General features: G+C 39.4%; 1 protein-coding gene across 8 annotated transcripts in view; it reads left to right on the forward strand.

Annotated features, from left to right (window-relative positions):
- Positions 1-19,665, forward strand: part of lin52 (lin-52 DREAM MuvB core complex component) — a 94,935-nt gene that overhangs the window by 24,042 nt on the left and 51,228 nt on the right. For 3 of the 8 annotated variants that reach the window (XM_062967672.1, XM_062967678.1, XM_062967674.1), the window contains one exon: positions 6,076-10,205. The exons of 4 other annotated variants lie outside the window; for them this stretch is intronic. In XM_062967672.1, coding sequence (XP_062823742.1) covers positions 6,076-8,117 — 2,042 coding nt within the window. In that variant the 3' untranslated portion in view covers positions 8,118-10,205. Of the gene's footprint in view, positions 1-6,073; positions 10,206-19,665 lie in introns of those variants that run through there. One more of the 8 variants, XM_062967679.1, reaches the window with a different exon arrangement.

Raw genomic sequence — 19,665 nt, forward strand, 5'->3', positions numbered from 1 at the left:
CAGAAGCATGAAGAAAGTGTCAGTAAGAAAATTATATAAAAGGTGGTAGTGACTAGTTTCTTTATGGAATATGTTTCCCATGCCTGATGGAAGAGAAGTAATTCTGGCACAATAAATAAATAAGCCTGTTGGGGTTAGGGGCAGACTATAGTTTGAAAAACCATGAACACATTCCTATGCACTTCATATGTCTTATTTGTAATGCAAAAAAACATTACAATGGACAATACAATATATAAACAAATAACAATTTTAACCAACATAAACATACCAGTCTTTCCATGAGAAGTGTGGGCCTGCTTTTAGTTGATGAGAGAGCCAAATTGATTATGATTGTTGTTGTGTGCAGGGCAATTGAGGAGCCTTCCTTTGCAAAGAAATAAAAAAAAAGTTGGGAAAGAGAGACAAGGGGCCATTGTGATGGGATGCCCAAGGCTGGAGACATCTGAGAAGGCGACTCTCAATTGGGTGAAGGAATGCAAGAAGCCACCATCTCTCTTTCTCTTTCTGAGGAGCCCGCCTTTTCTGAGGCCCTGATCCTCAAGATGGAAGGAACGAAGAGAGGAAGTCAGGAAAGAGAGAAAGGAAGGAAGGAAGGGAAGAAGGAAAGAAGCAAGGGAGGGAGGCCTGAAGAGAGAGGGCCAGTGGAAATTTGGACAAGGACCGCATTTGGCCCCGGGTCGGGCTTTGGACATGTCTGCCCTGGACCAATCTTGGACTGGGAGAAGCCTTTTAAGAACACAAAGTGACTTCTACCCATTTCCAGTTTTTTAAAAAAAAAAAAATTGTGGGCCTAACTAGAATTGGGGTGTCTAAAACATGATGAAAATGTTCTCCTGCCCCCCCAAGAGCAAACAATATTTTTTTTGTTAGAGGGATGCACTAGGAAATGCAGCTCTTCAAGGTCTCCTGGAGGCAGGTACAGTTCCACAGCTTTCCACACTTGCCTAGCCACACAGTAGTTGGAAGTGTTTTGTGGTTGTATGCCTTCACATCCTTTCCGATGAAGCTATCACACATTTTTTGACAGGATTTGTTCAGAAGAAGTTGGCATTGCCTTCCTCTGAGTCTGAGAGAGTGTAACTTGCCCAAGATCACCCAGGGCCCTTCCACACTGCCGTATAACCCAGATTATCAAAGCAGAAAATCCCACAATATCTGCTTGGAACTGGGATATCTGAGTCCACATTGCCATATATTCCAGTTCAAAGCAGATAAACTGGGTTTTTTTCCAGCTGTGTGGAAAGGGCCCCAGTAGGTTTCATGTCTGAACAGGGATTTGACCCCTGGTCTTCAGAGTCATCGTCAAATGCTACAGTGTTACATCATCTTTCCTACCAGTGAATGACTACTAGACATGCATAAGCATTTCAGCGGCTATACGTTTTTATGTAACTCGCTAATCCCTATTTTTAGCCCTGCACAATTTTTTAACTTCTCCAGAACATGTTGATATTGACAAAAAAGATACTGACAAGCTGAACCATGTTCAGAGCAGGGCGACCAAAATGATCAAAGGTTTGGAGACCATGCCCTATGTGGAGTGTCTGAAAGAACGGGCAATGTTTAGCTTGGAGAAAAGAAGGCTGAGAGGAGACATGATTGCCATGTTTAAAGATTTTAAAGGCTGTCATAAGGGAGAGGGAGCAGGCTTGTTTTCTGCTGCCCTAGAGACTAGAACTGGGAATGATGGGTTCAAACTACAGGAAAGTTTGAAAATTAGGAAGAACTTCCTTCCTGAGCTGTTCAGCACTGGAACTCTCTGCCTCAGTGTGATGGAGGCTCCTTCTTTGGAGGCTTTTAAACAGGCTTATGGCCATCTGTCAGGGGTGCTTTGATTGTGCTTTTCCTGCATGGCAGGATTTTGGACTAGATGCCTGTTGTCTGTCCTGTCTGTAAAACAGCATCAAATGTTTGACATATATGTGTTCTGTGATCCGCCCTGATGCCCCCTTTGGGGTGAGAAGGGCAGAATATAAGTGCTCTAAATGAAATGACTCATGCAGTGTCTTCCAATGTCATGATTCTATGTTTTATAATACACAGGGCTGTGTGCTCCAAACCATTTGTTTCTTTCTGTTTAAAATTCAAAGACATTCAAACTGGGTTATTGTCTTTTGCAACCTTTAAGGCCCCTTCTACACAAGATCACCCAGGGCCCTTTCACCCAGCCATATAATCCAGATTATCAAAGCAGATAATCCGCATTATCTGCTTTGAACTGGATTGTATGTGTCTACACTGCCATATAATCCAGTTCAAAGCAGATAATCTGGATGTTATATGACAGTGTAGAAGGGGCCTAAATTACAGTAAAATGCAGTATGACTGCGTCGTCATTTTTAATGTAGATAAGCTTGTGTTTCCCTTTTTAAGATAGGTATTTATTCTTACACTGTATTTTAAAATACTCTATTTTGAACAAACCATTTCAGAGTTTGGGGGTGCTTTTAATGCTTTTTTTTTCATATGTTCCTCCTTATGCTTAGAATTTAGATATTCTTAGGAGCATAATGAGCTTTAACATACAGTTCAGGGGGCAATTGCTAGCCAGTCTGAATGCAGGTTTCTTGGGCTTATAAGGTAAACATGTGTAGTAATGCCCAGCTAGTGATGAGTAATCTAGTGAACCCTAAGGAAACATGTTTCTCAGCCTCTGATCCATTAGCCATGCTGAGGGTCACTGTTACGGTGCATTTCTCAGGATGAGGCACATGCTCCCTGGGCTGCCTGCTGCTTCCCGGTTAGAATTCAGCATGCCATGCCCTTAACACCCTGGTTCCTGAATAGAATTCAGAAAGACACTGAGATTTCCATAAATAAATTAGGAACTCAGTGGCTTCTTCCGGCTAATCAGGGCAGGCTGATAAACCTTGCTAGCTGTTTAATAAATGAATTGTGACTGATTACCTATTAATATGGACGCCTCAGGAATTCACCCAGGGGGAAGCAGAGCAGTGAAATAGAGAGGGGCATGGCCCCTTGGGAAATCAGGGCTTCATGTTTGCAGCTTAAATATCTCTGTGAAGTATCAATAAGGAGGTAATTGAATTTTGAACACAAACATGAGCGCCGGATGGATGAAGAGGAGGGGGGGCTCTGATCGTCTCTTCTAGGCCCCTTCATTCTTCCCTCCCCTTTCCCTTGGAGACCACTCTAGTGAAGATAGATGCTAAATCCATTAAATAAAGATTAGACTCTGTCATGGTAGAAAATGGTAGCTTAGCTAGATCCCTGGGCAAATTGGGACCTTTAGCAATACAGAAAATTAAAATATACATTTTTAACAAGTGTGCTATCGACACACTAATAATGGTTGCTTGGCTTGTGGGGTTTGCTCACCTTTCAGGTTTGCTTTTGTTTGTCTATATTGTTTTCCTTGTTTTCTGTGCTGGATTTAAAAAAACTGTTCCTTAAAGCAGGAAAACTGTATCTTGTTCTGACCTTAACCTCATGGATTTCCAAGACCCTCTCATTGGTTTGTAGTACGGGGAAGAATCTGAATTAATAGAAAGGAAATTTTCTTCAGTTCCTAAAATTCAATGTAAATACTTTAAAAATGTCAAGAAATTTGTGGATATTTTAAGAAATTAAGGCAAGAAGAAAGAACATGTAGCTATATGGATGGAAGAAGTCTCCAAGGGAGATACCAATAATAATAATAATAATAATAATAATAATAATAATAATAATAATAATAATAATAGGAGCCCCCAGATGGCGTAGTGGACTAAGTGACTTGAAGGTTGGGTTGCTGACCTGAAAGCTGCCAGGTTCGAATCCCACCTGGGGAGAGTGTGGATGAGCTCCCTCTATCAGCTCCAGCTCTATGCGGGGACATGAGAGAAGCCTCCCACAAGGATGGTAAAAACATCAAAACATCCGGGCGTTCCCTGGGCAACGTCCTTGCAGATGGCCATTTCTCTCACTCCAGAAGCAACTCCAGTTGCTCCTGACACGAAAAAAACAAAAAACAAAAAACAAAACCACTAATATAGGTTCTTGTTGGTAATTTAGCACTTGCCTGACTCTGAATTAGAGCAAAATGATCTGAAACGGACACTTGAGGTATTGCCTGATCCCTAATTATCCCCTGGAAAGGCTGACAGTTAAACAGGATAGCAAGTACAGATGAGATGGGCCTGGGCCTAGAAGAATTTATTGAGTGGCCATGCTTCCATTATCATGATGTTTCACTGTTTGAAAAAGCATGAAACTGATTTTGCCAGAATCCAGTTATTGGGTCCAAGCCACTGCTTCTGCTGTTGTAAAATTCTTCAGGTTTCTTCCCTTGGAACATGTAATACACTTTCATACAAATTTCTGCTCCTGAGCAAAAAACGCAGGGCGAGAGGAGGGAAGTGAATTCCCCTCCCATGTCACAGTACCCTACCACAGAAACAAACTCTGTCTGCAAGTTTGTAACTGTACACCATATCTATTCAGTATGCCATTTTCAGGACGAACTACATCTTTTTTTTCTTTCTGGACAGCTGCCAAATCAAAGTGAGCAAAGTATAGGCTTGGCTCCACATATTGTCCCCCAAAGCTGTTTTTTTGGCATCCAGCTTCTCCATACTGCCCTTTTATGGGCAAAAATTAGGAGCATTGCTTTTCCTGGCGATCTCCAGGAGTGATAGCCTTATTTAACATTAAAAATTACTCATTTTTCAAAACAGGAAGTAGTTTTACCATTTCCTTTTTTGTTTTTATTTAGCACAATAGTCAATGGAGGCACAAAGATTTGTTCTGAATTTTGATTCATGCTCAATACAATAAAGTCACATCAAATCATTTCTGAATTGGTTTTTGTTTTCAGTCACCAACTCAAGATTTGAATTGAATTGTGTGCTCAGTGTACAGCCTTCCAAGATATGGAGAGTTTCTTGAAAGCGTTTTGCTTAATTTGCTGAGACAATAAAAAGATTCTACTAAGGATACAGGGGATTTAAGCATTTCATCTGTGCCTGGATTTCTGTGCTTTCACAAATCCTTCCCTGCAAGAATTTAAGTAGAATTAATTTGGTCAAGTTGTTTTCAATGTATGATTGTGACATTAAAGAGGGTTAAAGGGTCCTCCACAGTAGTATCCAACTGCTGTTCTTCTGTTTTAAGAATGTTGGTGTTGACCAAATCTGATTCATTTTATAATTTCTCAGGAAGTGGTGTTTGAGTATCTGGAGAGTTTTTTAAGATTTTAATCTCCATTATTTTATAATATTTAGCAGAATCCAGTATTTTTCTTTTTATATTTAGGTGGTGCAAAGGGAGGAATTATAACTTAAGAGTGTCAAAATAACCACCATGTAGACAAAAAGTCCCAAACCCAATCCCCCCCTTTCTGGATAAAGCAGTAACCTGAAACTTTAGAGAGCTGCTCCATGTTAAGTGTAGCAGGCTAGATGAACTAGTGGTCTTGACTCAATATATGTATTACTAGCTGTGCCCAGCCACGCGTTGCTGTGGCGTTGTCTGGTGGTGTTGGTGAGAACTTGTTGAGGCTGGATGGCCATCTGTCAGGAGTGGTTGGATTGTGTCCTCCTGCATGATATAGGGAAGTTGAACTGAATGATCCTTAGGGGTATCTGCTAACGTTAGGATTGTATTATATTATTATTATTATTATTATTTTATTATTATTGAGAGGCTGGCTGGCCATCTGTTGGGAGTGCTTGGATTGTATCGTCCAATGGCATAGTTGGGTTGGACTGGATGGCCTTTAGGGGTCTCTCCTAACTGTCTGATGCTATGATTTGATATGTATTAGTATTGTGCAGATATTGGATGGCTATCTCTCAGGAGTGGTTGGATTGTGTCCTCCTGCATGATATAAGGAAGTTGAACTGGATGATCCTTAGGGGTATCTGCTAACCTTAGGATTGTATTATGTTGTTGTTGTTATTATTATTATTATTATTATTGAGAGGCTGGGTGGGCTGAGTAGGTTGCTAGGAGACCAAGTGGGCGGAGCTTAGCCTTCTAACTGGCAGCAATTGGATAAAAACAATTATTCCTCTCCCTCTAATTAGGACTTTATTTTTCTTTTTTTCTTTTTTTTGTTGTATCAACCTAGAGGCATGGATGAGGGCATTCCATGGACGCCGATATTAAAAAACAAGGGAGTTAAGGATGGATGGGAGTTTTTCAAAAGTGAAATACTCAAGGCGCAAATGCAAACAGTGCCAACAAAGAAGAAAAATAAGACAAGTGCAAAGAAGCCAGAATGGATGTCCAAAGAACTTCTAACTGAGCTAAAGCTCAAAAGTGACATGCACAAGAAGTGGAAAAGGGGAGAAATCACCAAAGAAGAATTCAAACGTATAGCCAACTCCTGTAGGGAAAAGGTTCGCAAGGCTAAAGCGCAAAATGAGCTCAGGCTTGCCAGGGACATAAAAAACAACAAAAAAGGTTTTTTTGCTTATGTTGGTAGAAAAAGGAAGAAAAAGGAGGCGATAGGGCCACTGCAAGGAGTAGATGGGGTGATGGTGACAGGGGATAGGGAAAAGGCAGAACTGCTTAATGCCTTCTTTGCCTCGGTCTTCTCACAAAAAGAAAGCCATCTTCAACCTCAGCAACATGGAATGGACGAAGGATTGGGGGAAATCCAACCCCAAATAGGGAAACAAGTTGTCCAGGAACACCTGGCCACTCTAAACGAATTCAAGTCCCCAGGGCCAGATCAGCTACATCCAAGAGTATTGAAGGAACTAGCGGAAGTTATTTCAGAACCACTGGCAATCATCTTCGAGAGTTCTTGGAGAACAGGAGAAGTCCCAGCAGATTGGAGGAGGGCGAATGTGGTCCCTATCTTCAAGAAGGGAAAAAAGAACGACCCAAACAATTACCGTCCGGTCAGCCTCACATCAATACCAGGCAAGATTCTGGAAAAGATCATTAAGGAAGTGGTCTGCAAACACTTAGAAACAAATGCGGTCATTGCTAATAGTCAACACGGATTTACCAAAAACAAGTCATGCCAGACTAATCTGATCTCTTTTTTCGATAGAGTTACGAGTTGGGTCGATACAGGGAATGCCGTGGATGTAGCATATCTAGATTTCAGTAAGGCCTTCGACAAAGTCCCCCACGACCTTCTGGCAAACAAACTAGTAAAATGTGGGCTAGACAAAACTACGGTTAGGTGGATCTGTAATTGGCTAAGCGAACGAACCCAAAGGGTGCTCACCAATGCGTCGTCTTCATCATGGAAAGAAGTGACAAGTGGAGTGCCGCAGGGCTCCGTCCTGGGCCCGGTTCTGTTCAACATCTTTATTAACGACTTAGACGAAGGGTTAGAAGGCACGATCATCAAGTTTGCAGATGACACCAAACTCGGAGGGATAGCTAACACTCCAGAAGACAGGAGCAGAATTCAAAACGATCTTGACAGACTAGAGAGATGGGCCGAAACTAACAAAATGAAGTTCAACAGGGACAAATGCAAGATACTTCACTTCGGCAAAAAAAATGGAAATCAAAGATACAGAATGGGGGACGCCTGGCTTGACAGCAGTGTGTGCGAAAAAGATCTTGGAGTCCTCGTGGACAACAAGTTAAACATGAGCCTACAATGTGATGCGGCAGCTAAAAAAGCCAATGGGATTTTGGCCTGCATCAATAGGGGAATAACGTCTAGATCCAGGGAAGTCATGCTCCCCCTCTATTCTGCCTTGGTCAGACCACATCTGGAATACTGTGTCCAGTTTTGGGCACCGCAGATGAAGGGAGATGCTGACAAGCTGGAAAGCGTCCAGAGGAGGGCAACTAAAATGATTAAGGGTCTGGAGAACAAGCCCTATGAGGAGAGGCTTAAAGAGCTGGGCATGTTTAGCCTGCAGAAGAGAAGGCTGAGAGGAGACATGATAGCCATGTACAAATATGTGAGGGGAAGTCATAGGGAGGAGGGAGCAAGCTTGTTTTCTGCTGCCCTGCAGACTAGGACACGGAACAATGGCTTCAAACTACAGGAAAGGAGATTCCACCTGAACATCAGGAAGAACTTCCTCACTGTGAGGGCTGTTCGGCAGTGGAACTCTCTCCCCCGGGCCGTGGTGGAGGCTCCTTCCTTGGAGGCTTTTAAGCAGAGGCTGGATGGCCATCTGTCGGGGGTGCTTTGAATGCGATTTCCTGCTTCTTAGCGGGGGGTTGGACTAGATGGCCCTTGAGGTCTCTTCCAACTCTACTATTCTATGATTCTATGATTCTATGAGGGGTTGTGCTACCAAGTTTAGTGTTTCTGGGAAGTGTAGTTTTGTTGTTTTGTCCTAGGCCGAAATTTCATTACCCTTTTATATATATAGACTAGCTGTGTGCCCAGCCATGCGTTGCTGTGGCTTATGGGAATGCTTTTTTGGCCAGGTGGAATAGCAGTGGCCTTGCAGCCTCAAAGCCTGGCCGTTTTCTTCTTATGGGAATCCTTGTTTGGTGAGCTGGAATACAAAGGAATAGACTTGCTGCTTGGAAGACTGGGTACTTGCATTCTAGGGGAATGGTTTTTTGGGCTGCTAGAATTGCAATGAATAGCCTCACTACTTCAAAGCCTGTCTGCTTGCTACCTAGGGGTATCTTTGGTTGATCAGCTTCAATAGTACAGAGTAGTATCGCTGCTTCAAAACCTGTCCGCCTTCTACCTTCTTGTTGTACTGAATAGCTTCTACCGCCTCCTTCTTGTTGTACTGAATAGCTTTGCAGCTTCAATGCCTGGCTGTGTTATACCTAGGATAATCCTTATTTGGTGAGCTGGAGTCGCACCCTCAATCAAAGAGCCACTTTGAAGCCTGGCTACTTTCTTTGTAGGTGAATTCTTGTTTGGCCAGCTTGAATTGCACTGAATAGCCTTTCAGCTTAGAAGCCTAGTGGCTTTCTACATAGGACATCTTTACTATGCCAGGTTGAATGGGATGGAGTAGCCTCGTGGCTTCAAAACCTGGGGGCTTTCTATCTAGGGGAAATCTTGGTTGGCCAGGTTGAATAGCACTGAATAGCCTTGCTGCTTGCAAGCCTGGCCGCTTTCTACCTTGTGGAATCATTGGTGGCCCAGTTTGAATAGCAAATATGAATGCTGCAATTAGTCACCTTGATTAACATTTAATGGCCTTGTACTTTCAAAGCCTGGCTGCTTCCTCCCTGGGGGAATACTTTGTTGAGAGGTATTAGCTGGCCCTTTCAGGAATTCCTTTCAGGAATTTCCAATTTCCCTGTTTTCAGAGTGTTACTCTCTATTTACTGTCCTGCTTTTAGAGATTATTTTGTTCTGTATTATTATACCACAGTTATTATATATTATATTTATAATCTTATATTATCTGCTTAGAACTGGGTTATATGAGGCCCCTTCTACACAGCTGTATAAAATCCTCACTGAACTGGATTATATGGCAGTATGGACTCAAGATAATCCAGTTCAAAGCAGATACTGTGGATTATGTGCCTTGGCATTCTGGGTTATATAGCTGTGTGGAAGGGCCTTGAGTCTACACTGCCATATAATCCAGTTCAAATCAGGTAATCTGTATTTTGTAGGCAGTGTGGATGAGGCCTAAGTGCCTGTCCCCTGGGTGCCATTTTGGCTGAGAGAGTTGCTAGGACACAGAAGGGGGGGGGCTAAAGGCAGTGGGGGCCTAAAGGCAGCAGGGCCTATATTTCTGACTGGCAACCAAGGGGAGAAAGGCTCTTTCTCATTCTCTGTAACTTGGACTATTTTTCTAGATTTTTTGATTGAAAGACATAGATTTGGATGACTATGTCTTTTGTGGTCAAATTTGGTGTGATTTGGTTCAGTGGTTTTGTTGTTTACTCCATGGGAAAACCGCACATTACATTTATTTGTATTTGTATATATATTTATTATATATATATTATATACATTTGTGAATGTATAATAGCATTTGCAAGATCAGTTTTGTTAGAATTGTAATGTTTTTTTAAACTGAATCCCATCTTCTAGTGTCTTGTACAGAAACAGTTTCTTCCTCTGCATCTGACTTTTCAGAAAAGGTCAGGCTGTTTGTACCTTACTTCAAAGAAATAGCTCTTCATCAACCTGAATTGCTTCCATTAATCGGTAGGTGTGTCCCACTGAATAGCTACAACTCCAGAGGAAAGGCCATTCTGCCCACCCTGTTCATGATAACTATAATCAACTTGTTATAGTAGTTGTGTTAGCAGTATTTAATTCAATAAATGTGTGCTGCATTTAACAGTTACTCTGGGATTTGGCTTTAATGACTGTGCCTGTTTCCAGGAAATGTAATCATCTACAATCTCTGACATTTCTGCTAGATCATGATATGTCATGAAGTGAGATGCTTTCACAAAAGTGTTGTAGCCTACCTCAACTTTGTGCTTAGCTTACTAGTTATCCCAGGGTGGTGATGGGATAATGGGAATTATAGTATGGCATATCTGGAGGGCAAAAGTTTAGGCTAGGCTGACATTGTGGAATGTGTACTAATAAGATATGGGTTCAAAGTCATGGTGAACCTTTCTATTTGAAGCCTAAGATGTCTCTTCTGGTCTTACAGTCAATTATATGTGCCCCCCCCCCCCCAAGTTGTGTGTGCATCACATGCAAAGAAGGGCAGAGATTTGGATTCAATATGTACTTGGTAAGTGGAAGGAAATAAAATGAGCAGTCACCTATGGAATGGATTACAGTTGCACTGGACAGTAGCAGTAACCATACCTTTGAGCAGTTAAGGAGAACCTAAAGCCCAGCTTTTCTAAAGACTCTTATTTTGGGTAATCTTCTTTTTCTCTGAAAATATAAGTCCATTGTTAATTCCAACAGGAATAAACCTGTTGAATCGGTGGAATGTATTTATTTATTTATTTATTGCATGGTTTCTACCCCACCCTTCTCACCCCTCAGGGGACTCAGGGTGGCTTAGAACATGAACATATATATCAAAACAATTTATATCATGTTTAAAAATCCATTTAAATTAAAAACTTGCATTAAAATTGAGAACTTACATTAAAAAACCTACATAGTTATACATATAAATATACATTCAGGCGCGTTTCAAGTCCAAGTGGGGCAATCAGTGAGTCGTATAATTATCGTATCTCATTTCTACTGCTACTCTTGTTCAAAGGCCTGGTCCCATAACCACGTTTTCGTTCTTTTTCGGAAAGACAGGAGGGAAGGAGCCTGTCTAATTTAATTTGGGAGGGCATTCCATAGACCGGGGGGGGGGGGGCACCACTGAAAAGGCCCTGTTCCTCATCCCCGCCAGCCGCACCTGTGAGGCTGGTGGGTCCGAGAGCAGGGCCTCCCCGGAAGATCTTAGATTCCGCAATGGGTCATAGCGGGAGACACGTAAGGTGTAAGCCGGGACAGGTAAGCTGGGCCGGAACTGTTTAGCACTCTATAGGCTAAAGCCAGCACTTTGAATTGTGCTCGGTAGCTGATCGGCAGCCAGTGGAACTGACGTAGCAGAGGAGTGGTACACTCCCTGTATGTTGCTGGCTCCCTTAGGACTAGTTGGAGTTTCCGAACAGTCTTCAAAGGCAGCTCCACGTAGAGTGCGTTGCAGTAATCTAATCGGGATGTAACAAGAGCGTGGACCACAGTGGCCAAGTCAGGCTTCCCAAGGTACGGGCGCAGCTGGCGCACAAGTTTTAATTGTGCGAAGGCTCCTCTAGCCACCGCTGAGACCTGGGGTTCCAGGCTCAATGATGAGTCTAGGATCACCCCCAGACTGCGAACCTGCTTAAGTATACTACTTAATACTATTTAAGTATTTCATTGATTCAGTGAGTCTTCTCTAGTTAATACTAACAATATGATTTGGGCTTGTAATTCTTTTAGTGCCTACATTTGTGTTATTGGAAGAACTACTTAATTCACTTTCCAGTATAAAGTTGAGAAATGTAGTCAATCATTCTAATGTGTTGTTTAAAAAAAACCCAAATCAATCCTCTTCTTTTTGCTCCTTGGTTAAGACGCCATGTAAATTGTCCAATTTATTGTGATCAGAATAGTTGGTTTCTCTGTTCAGAAAGTCTCCCTGTTTCCAGACAAATAGGCTTGAGATTCTGGACTTGATATCTATGTGATATGGCACTATTACAACTGGCACTGTTTCATGGTAGCACAAGTGTTCTCTTAAGATCTGGTTCTAACAAGCAAGTGTTCTTCATAACCCAGAAAAATTGTGAACCTGGAGTTCATCTAAAACTGAAACTGACAGTATAACTTCTCCACAGCCTCCTATTGTGTCAAAGTAGACTGACTCAAATTTTGACGAGGGCTTTCACGTACTCTTTCAAAATGTCATACATGATCTTCTGTAGTTTACTTCTGTGCAATAGTTAAAATCAAGAAGAGGTGTCTTTTGTAAAGGACACTATAGGGTGCACAGTATTATAAAAAAGCAAGCAACCTGCATCAAACTGAAGAAAGCATGTGAGGAAAGACATCAGCAGAAATAAAGTCTAACTTGAGTCCACTCATTACTCCTGACACCTCTCATAACAGGTGTGTGTGTGTGTGTGTGGGGGGGGGGGGTGAAAACAGTTTCTGTGATTTTTAATGCGCAATTTATTAATTGGTTCTTTGGTTTACAAGCAGTCCATCCACACAATCTAGGTAATCACTTTTTCTGTACACTTTACAACTAACCTTTTAACATGCTTGCTGTATTTTAGTAACAAGATAGTTACTAAATATTAAAAGTGTTTATCGATTAGGTTTAGTTTGTATTTTAATAGTATTTCGTCTACAAGATTTTTACTTTGTGACATTGGATGTAAATTCAACCCAGGCTTTGAGCACTATTATTAGACCTTTTCATGGAAGTCCCCTGTGGCAGCTTCAGTGAGCAGGTGGCCTGCATTGCATATGGAGAGTCCGTGGTCTGTGTCTTATCAGAACATATAATGTAAAAATTGCTCAGCCTGTTTCTCTCTCTTGGGGAGACAAGGACCACACTGGACTCTTATGCTAAAAACTAATTACTAACCTGCAGTAAACGTCATTCAGCAGAAATCCCAGTTGAAGGTGCCTGGGTGACGGATGTTTCTGGGTAGCAGGCCGAGCTGTCATTTGGCATTTTAATGGATACACTGCTCATTGTCCCATAGAAACTGAAGCTTATCTTTTTGGATTTAACATACTAAGCCATGTATTTTTTTTGTTTATCTGTTTATGATAACACTTACTGCTGCAAAATTATATACTCTAAGCCTGAAAAGGTCTTGTAAGTTGCTGGCTTTTTTTGCAGGACAGAGAGTGCAATGCTACTGTGTTCTTCAGAATCTCCTTTTTGCAGTTCAAGTAGGAACAAGTCTCTGCCTTATGATTTGGGAGGCATCATTGAAAAAATGAAGGCAATGTCTGTAAAAGCTTCTTTTAATCAATATATAGACATAGGTACTCATAATTACTTGCTTCTTCTACATAATATCAGACACATATCTTTCCTCTGGCTGCCATAGTATTCTGAACATAACCATTTCAGATAATATAAAATCCCATGTTTGTACCATTTCACATAGCATCGCATACAATTATCTCCTAACCTGGGGCAGCAGTGCTGTTAGAAATTACATCTTGGAGGGCAGCTGGCTATCATCTAAACCTTCTGCCCACACTTCTAGTGTGCCATTTCCAGCGCAATACTGGAACTGCTGTAACCAGGGGCGGTTTACCCGTTAGGCCAACTAGGCAGTTGCCAAAGGCGCCATCCTCTAGGGTGCGATAATGTGGATTATCTGCCTTGATATTCTGGGTTATATGTCTGTGTGCCATATAACCTAGAATATCAAGGCAGAATAACCCACAATATCTGCTTTGAACTGGGTTATCTGAGTCCACACTGCCATATAATTCTGTTCAAAGCAGATAATGTGGATTATCCACCTTGATATTCTGGGTTATATGGCTGTGTGGAAGGACCCTCAGGGCTCTTCCACACAGCCATATAACCCAGAATATCAAGGCGGATAATCCACATTATCTGCTTTGAACTGGGTTATCTGAGTCCACACTGCCCCATATATATATATATATATATATATATATATATATATATATATATACATACACACACACACACACACACACACACACACACACACACATATACACACACACACACATACATACATATATATATATATACACACACACACAGTAATAATTTAAATATATAATATATTGTATATACTTATAATATTGATAATAATATAATGTAATACAATATTATACTAAGATATAATATAATAATATTAATTATATATTAAATGTAATATTACTAATAATATTCCCATATAATGATATAGTAATTTAATGCTTATATTGTGCTATGCTAATAATATATTGTATGTACATTTGATTTGTAAGCCACTCTGAGTCCCCTCCGGGGTGAGAAGAGCGGGATATAAATGTAGTAAGTAAATAAATAAATAAATCCCAATTCAATGTTGGTGCTAAATTCGCAAATATAGTAATTCCTACATAACATTACCATGTATTGAACTGCTTTTTCTGTTGATTTGTTGTAAAACATATTTTGGTGCTTAATTTGTAAAATCATAATGTAATTTGATGTTTAATAGGCTTTTCCTTAATCCCTCATTATCCAACATTTTCGCTTATCCAATGCTTTTATTTTTCAGTTATTGGTTAGGGGGGGAGCACCAGAATTCTGTTCGCCTACACTTGAAAATTACCTTGGGCCGGCCCTGGCTGTAACATAGTTATGTGTAGGACACAGAAGATGTAGACCAGGGGTCCTCAAACTTTTAAAGCAAAGGGCCAGTCCACAATCCTTCAGCCTGTTGAGGGGCCGAATGATCATTTGAAGAAAAAAAATGAACAAATTCCTATGCACACTGCATATGTCTTATTTGTCGTGCAAAAACAACAACAACAACAACAACGAAAGAAAAATACAATATTTAAAAATAAAAACAATTTTAACCAACTCAAACCAATCAGGATTTCAATGGGAAGTGTGGACCTGCTTCTGGCCAACAAGATAGTCAAATTAATTAGGATTATTGTTGTTGTGTGCCTTCAAGTCATTTCAGATTTTGGGTGAGCCTAAGTCAAAAATTTATTTATTTATTATTTATTTATTTACTACATTTATATCCTGTTCTTCTCACCCCGAAGGGGACTCAGAGCGGCTTACAATTTATATCTATATACAATATATTATATTATTAGCACAGAACAATATTAGCATTATATATTACTATATTGAATTATACCACTATATTGTAATATTATTAGTAATATTACATGTAATATATAATATATAATTAATATTATATGGTATTATTAGTATTACATTGTATTACATTATAATATTTCTATCAATATTATATGTATATACAACATTATATTATTAAAACTGATATAAAAATATTATATTATAAAACTGAGGGCAGGGGCCAGGTAAATGACCTTGGAGGGCCGCATCCGGCCCCCGGGCCTTAGTTTGGGGACCCCTGATGTAGACTATGAACAGCACCTTTGCCCTTATGGTTGGGCTTCCCGGTATGTTTCCAAATTACAAAGTAAAGTTTGCTTTGGGGTATAAGTTGACGGAATCAAGCTACATATACATTTATAAAGTTTTCATCTCTAGGATACCCCATGGCTGCATCCTCTACAGAGAGCCCAAACTCCTTTAATTACTTGCCTCCCCATTGTTTCATAAGTTAGTGGCAGCTACAATATGCACTTTGAAAGGCTACTGCAAGGTAAGAGAAATCTCTGTGATAAAAATGGGTTGTAGTTCATCAACCCCCCACAAACAAGGTGGCTTCTGTGTTGGTAAATGTAATAGTGAAGGATTATTAGGTTTAGGTTATGGTTGAAACTGTATGGAAAGGATAGTTATTTATATTTTTTCTATTTAAATAAAAACATTTTTTATTTTTATTTTTAAAACACTAAATGATTTACAATAGTAAATACTTAAAATATGCAATCTAATACAGTGGATAAAACAATAAATCAATGACAGAATAATATACTATCTTATTAAAATTATTCTAGGTGACTAGCAAATTCAATGACTGGGAAAACATCTTGGTAAATAAATGCAACATCTCTATATGATAATAATCTCCTTACTAACATTATAGTGTTGGTTATTAATTTGTTACCAAATGGGTTGGGTATATTTTCAGCCTGCCTTTTTCCTAGCTTTCAAACAATTTGTGTTGGTAATTGCCCTTATAATTTAGCACACTGCTTTTGAGAGTGACTAGTTTTTGATATGATTTTTATGTGTATGCACATAGGGCCTTATGCTGTTTCTCACTTTTTCTTCTCAGCTTGAAACTAGGGGGCAGACATAGACAGTATTGAAAAAAGTGAACTATATAAACTACAGATAGAATGGCAGAGCACAGGTGACTGACTATTGTATAAAAATGCTAAGCTATTTAGTTTTTTTGAATAAGAAGGTATTACAAGAAAAAAGGACTAGACCAAAAGCATTGCTTTCTAATCTGAATTCTGTTTCCTCTAAACATGGTTTATATCAGTACCTATTTGCAGCCACAGTAATAAACCGTTTAACTTGCTTACAGTGTTGCTCTGAAATGAATATATAACCTGATTCACTTAGTAGTTCATTTATTGATGTGGATTAGTGTTTTGGGAATAATTGTGCTTTCAACAGATACTTTCCTTTGATCACAGCAAGATTTGACACAGCTCCTGAACAAGACCACAAAAATTTAAAGGTGGTTGTAGTGTTAGGGTTAACTACAGGTTTGCCAGTGGGTATCTTAATGCCATAGAGATTTTAAATGTTATTCAGATATGAAGAACGTCTGCAGCAAAAGGGCAGAGTGACTTATGCCACCTCATAGTCTGTAATATATCTAAAAGTTTAATGATCTCAGCATTTTGCAATTTAATAGATGAAATGCCTCCTCCGGGCTCAGACTGCAGCCCTGTACATCTACATGCTTTAATGTGTCAGATCTGCATTCTTGGGATGTAAGGTTCCATTAAAAAATAAATAATAATCACAGCCCCCTCTCTCCCCCTTCACCACACTCATTTTCTATAATATGGTAATGATATCACCGTAGTAGTAATTACGGGTCATCTTCATTTCTTTCATCTCTGCTGGTTCTGATGGCTTCATTCCTTTGACGGAGAAGATTTGGCTCTGGGTACTGTGATTATTTTGTTAAGCATTATTCGAATAGACAGGAGTGAGAGAAATTAATCAATCCAAATGCAATTAGCATCATGTTTAACCCAGTGATGGACGTCTCAAGGTGAAACAGCCAAGGGAGTTTCAGTCATTATTATTCAATCCAGTGGCTCTTATCTAAATTATAATCAAGGGGGGTTTTATTGGCTTCAAGGAGAGGAGATGTAACTCTTTCCTCACACCAAGTGCCATAAAGATCATGGGTCATAGAATGGGTCAAGCTGGCTGTCCTCAATTTCTGGAAGTCGGAGTTACTCCTGATATGTTCCTCATATATTTAGTTTGGTTGAAATACAATAGTTGTATTTCTGTGCTTTGAAATTTTGATCCTAGTAGTTTTATGTTGTTGTCCGTCACATGGGTTGCGTGTTCTAGGAATAATGATTACTGCCCATATGTACACAATCCAGTGCAGATCTTTGGTCTACCAGCTCTCAGTGTTGGGTATTTTTGCCATCCACTGAAATTTGGCCTATTTACCCAGGAATTTCCTGTTCATTTTCCTAATTGTTAACTCTGCCAATTACTCAGTTTTTAATGAATGGATTTATGGATTTTTCTGTTTTATAGTTTTAACCAATTAGTCTGTGTTTTATATTTTATGATGAGTGACGTTGGAATTTTTGAATATACAGTAGAGTCTCACTTACCCAAGCTAAACGGGCCGGCAGAACCTTGGATAAGCGAATATCTTGGATAATAAGGAGGGATTAAGGAAAAACCTATTAAACATCAAATTAGGTGATGATTTTACAAATTAAGCACCAAAACATCATGTTATACAACAAATTTGACAGAAAAAGTAGTTCAATATGCAGTAATGTTATGTTTACTGTATTTACAGATTTAGACCCAAAATATCATGATACATTGAAAACATTGACAACAAAAATGCATTGGATAATCCAGAACCTTGGATAAGCGAGTCTTGGATAAGTGAGACTCTACTGTATTGTGGATGTTGGAAATATAATTTGAGTATTTTAATGTGAATTCTCAGAGGATAAACTAGAGAACATATAAAGTTTTTTCATGCACAATAACTTGAATTTGGAGTAATCCACTGAAGGTGAATTGTGAGATTAAGACAGATAAAGGAATAACAGGTTAAGCATCCCTTATCGGGAATCCTGAAATCTGAAGGATCTGAGGTTTGTTAAACCCACCTTTTGCTTTCTGATGGTTCAATGTACACAAACTTTGTTTCACACAAAAATTGTTACAAATTGTGTGTTTAAAATGACCTTCAGGATATATGTATAAAGTATATATGGAACATCTATGAACTTTATTTTCAGACTTGGGTCCCATCTCCAAAATGTCTCATAATGTGTATTTATGCCAATATGGACAGTACATTTTTTAACAAATCTAAAACACAATGGTCCCAAGCATTTTGGGTAAGGGATACTCAACCTGTACTTCTTTACCACAGCACATAGCTAAACAATGGAATCCACAATCACAAGATGAATGGTGACCTCCATCCTGAACATTTTTTAATAATAGTGTCGGACTACAGTTTTTGTGAGCTACTGGCTATGGGAATCGGTTCATCCAGTACCAGAACTAGTGTGTCTATAGAGCAGCTGCTAGGGAACATACACAGGAAGGGATTGTTCCATCCATATCCTGTTTATGGTATTCTTCTAGCAACTGGCTGATCTCTTTGTAAACTGAATTCTAGATTAAATAGTCCGTTGGCCTGATCCAGCATGGCTCTTCTTATGATCTTAAAAATAATATTTCTGATTATTTTTGAAGTAGTCCCTCTTCCATCTTTACAAGCTCAAGATCTAGAACAGACTATTTTTGCTTGATAATTGTCTGAAATATTCAATTAGCTATAGTAATAATAATAAATAAAATAATAAAACTTTATTTCTATACCACTCTGTCTCCCCAAAGGGACTCAGAACGGTTTCCAACAAAGAAGTGACGAACATTCAATGCCAAAATACATGACAAAGAAAATAATCAGCCCCCCAGATCCCAAACAGAAAATTCAAACCTATAACAAAATTATAACAGATAAGTCAAATTAAATAATAACATAACCAATCAACCATTACATATCTAACATTTAAAACACAACAAAAATTCAATAAAAATTCAAGCAAATCCTGATTCGTTTAAAATTATAAAATTTTATACAGCCGGCCAAGCTGGAATAAGGCACAATTTCCCACCCGAGATTATGATACATGATCTGATCTAAACCTCCTCCTCCCTATATGCTAAAGAGCATAAATGTGTTTTAAGCAGTTTTTTAAAAAGAGGGTAAGGAGGGGGCAATTTTTAGTTATTTGGGGAGAGAGTTACACGGTCGGGGCGATCATGGAGATCAACACCAATAAGCAACAAAACACCCCAAAGTTTCTTGTGAAAATGAAATAACCGATGAATATTTTAGTGTAATCCTGTATTTGTCTACTCAGAAGAAATTCCACTGAGCTCAGTGGGACATAATCCCAGG

This window comes from Anolis carolinensis, chromosome 1 (assembly GCF_035594765.1).
Source record: "Anolis carolinensis isolate JA03-04 chromosome 1, rAnoCar3.1.pri, whole genome shotgun sequence".
NCBI classification, from domain to species: Eukaryota; Metazoa; Chordata; class Lepidosauria; order Squamata; family Dactyloidae; genus Anolis; species Anolis carolinensis.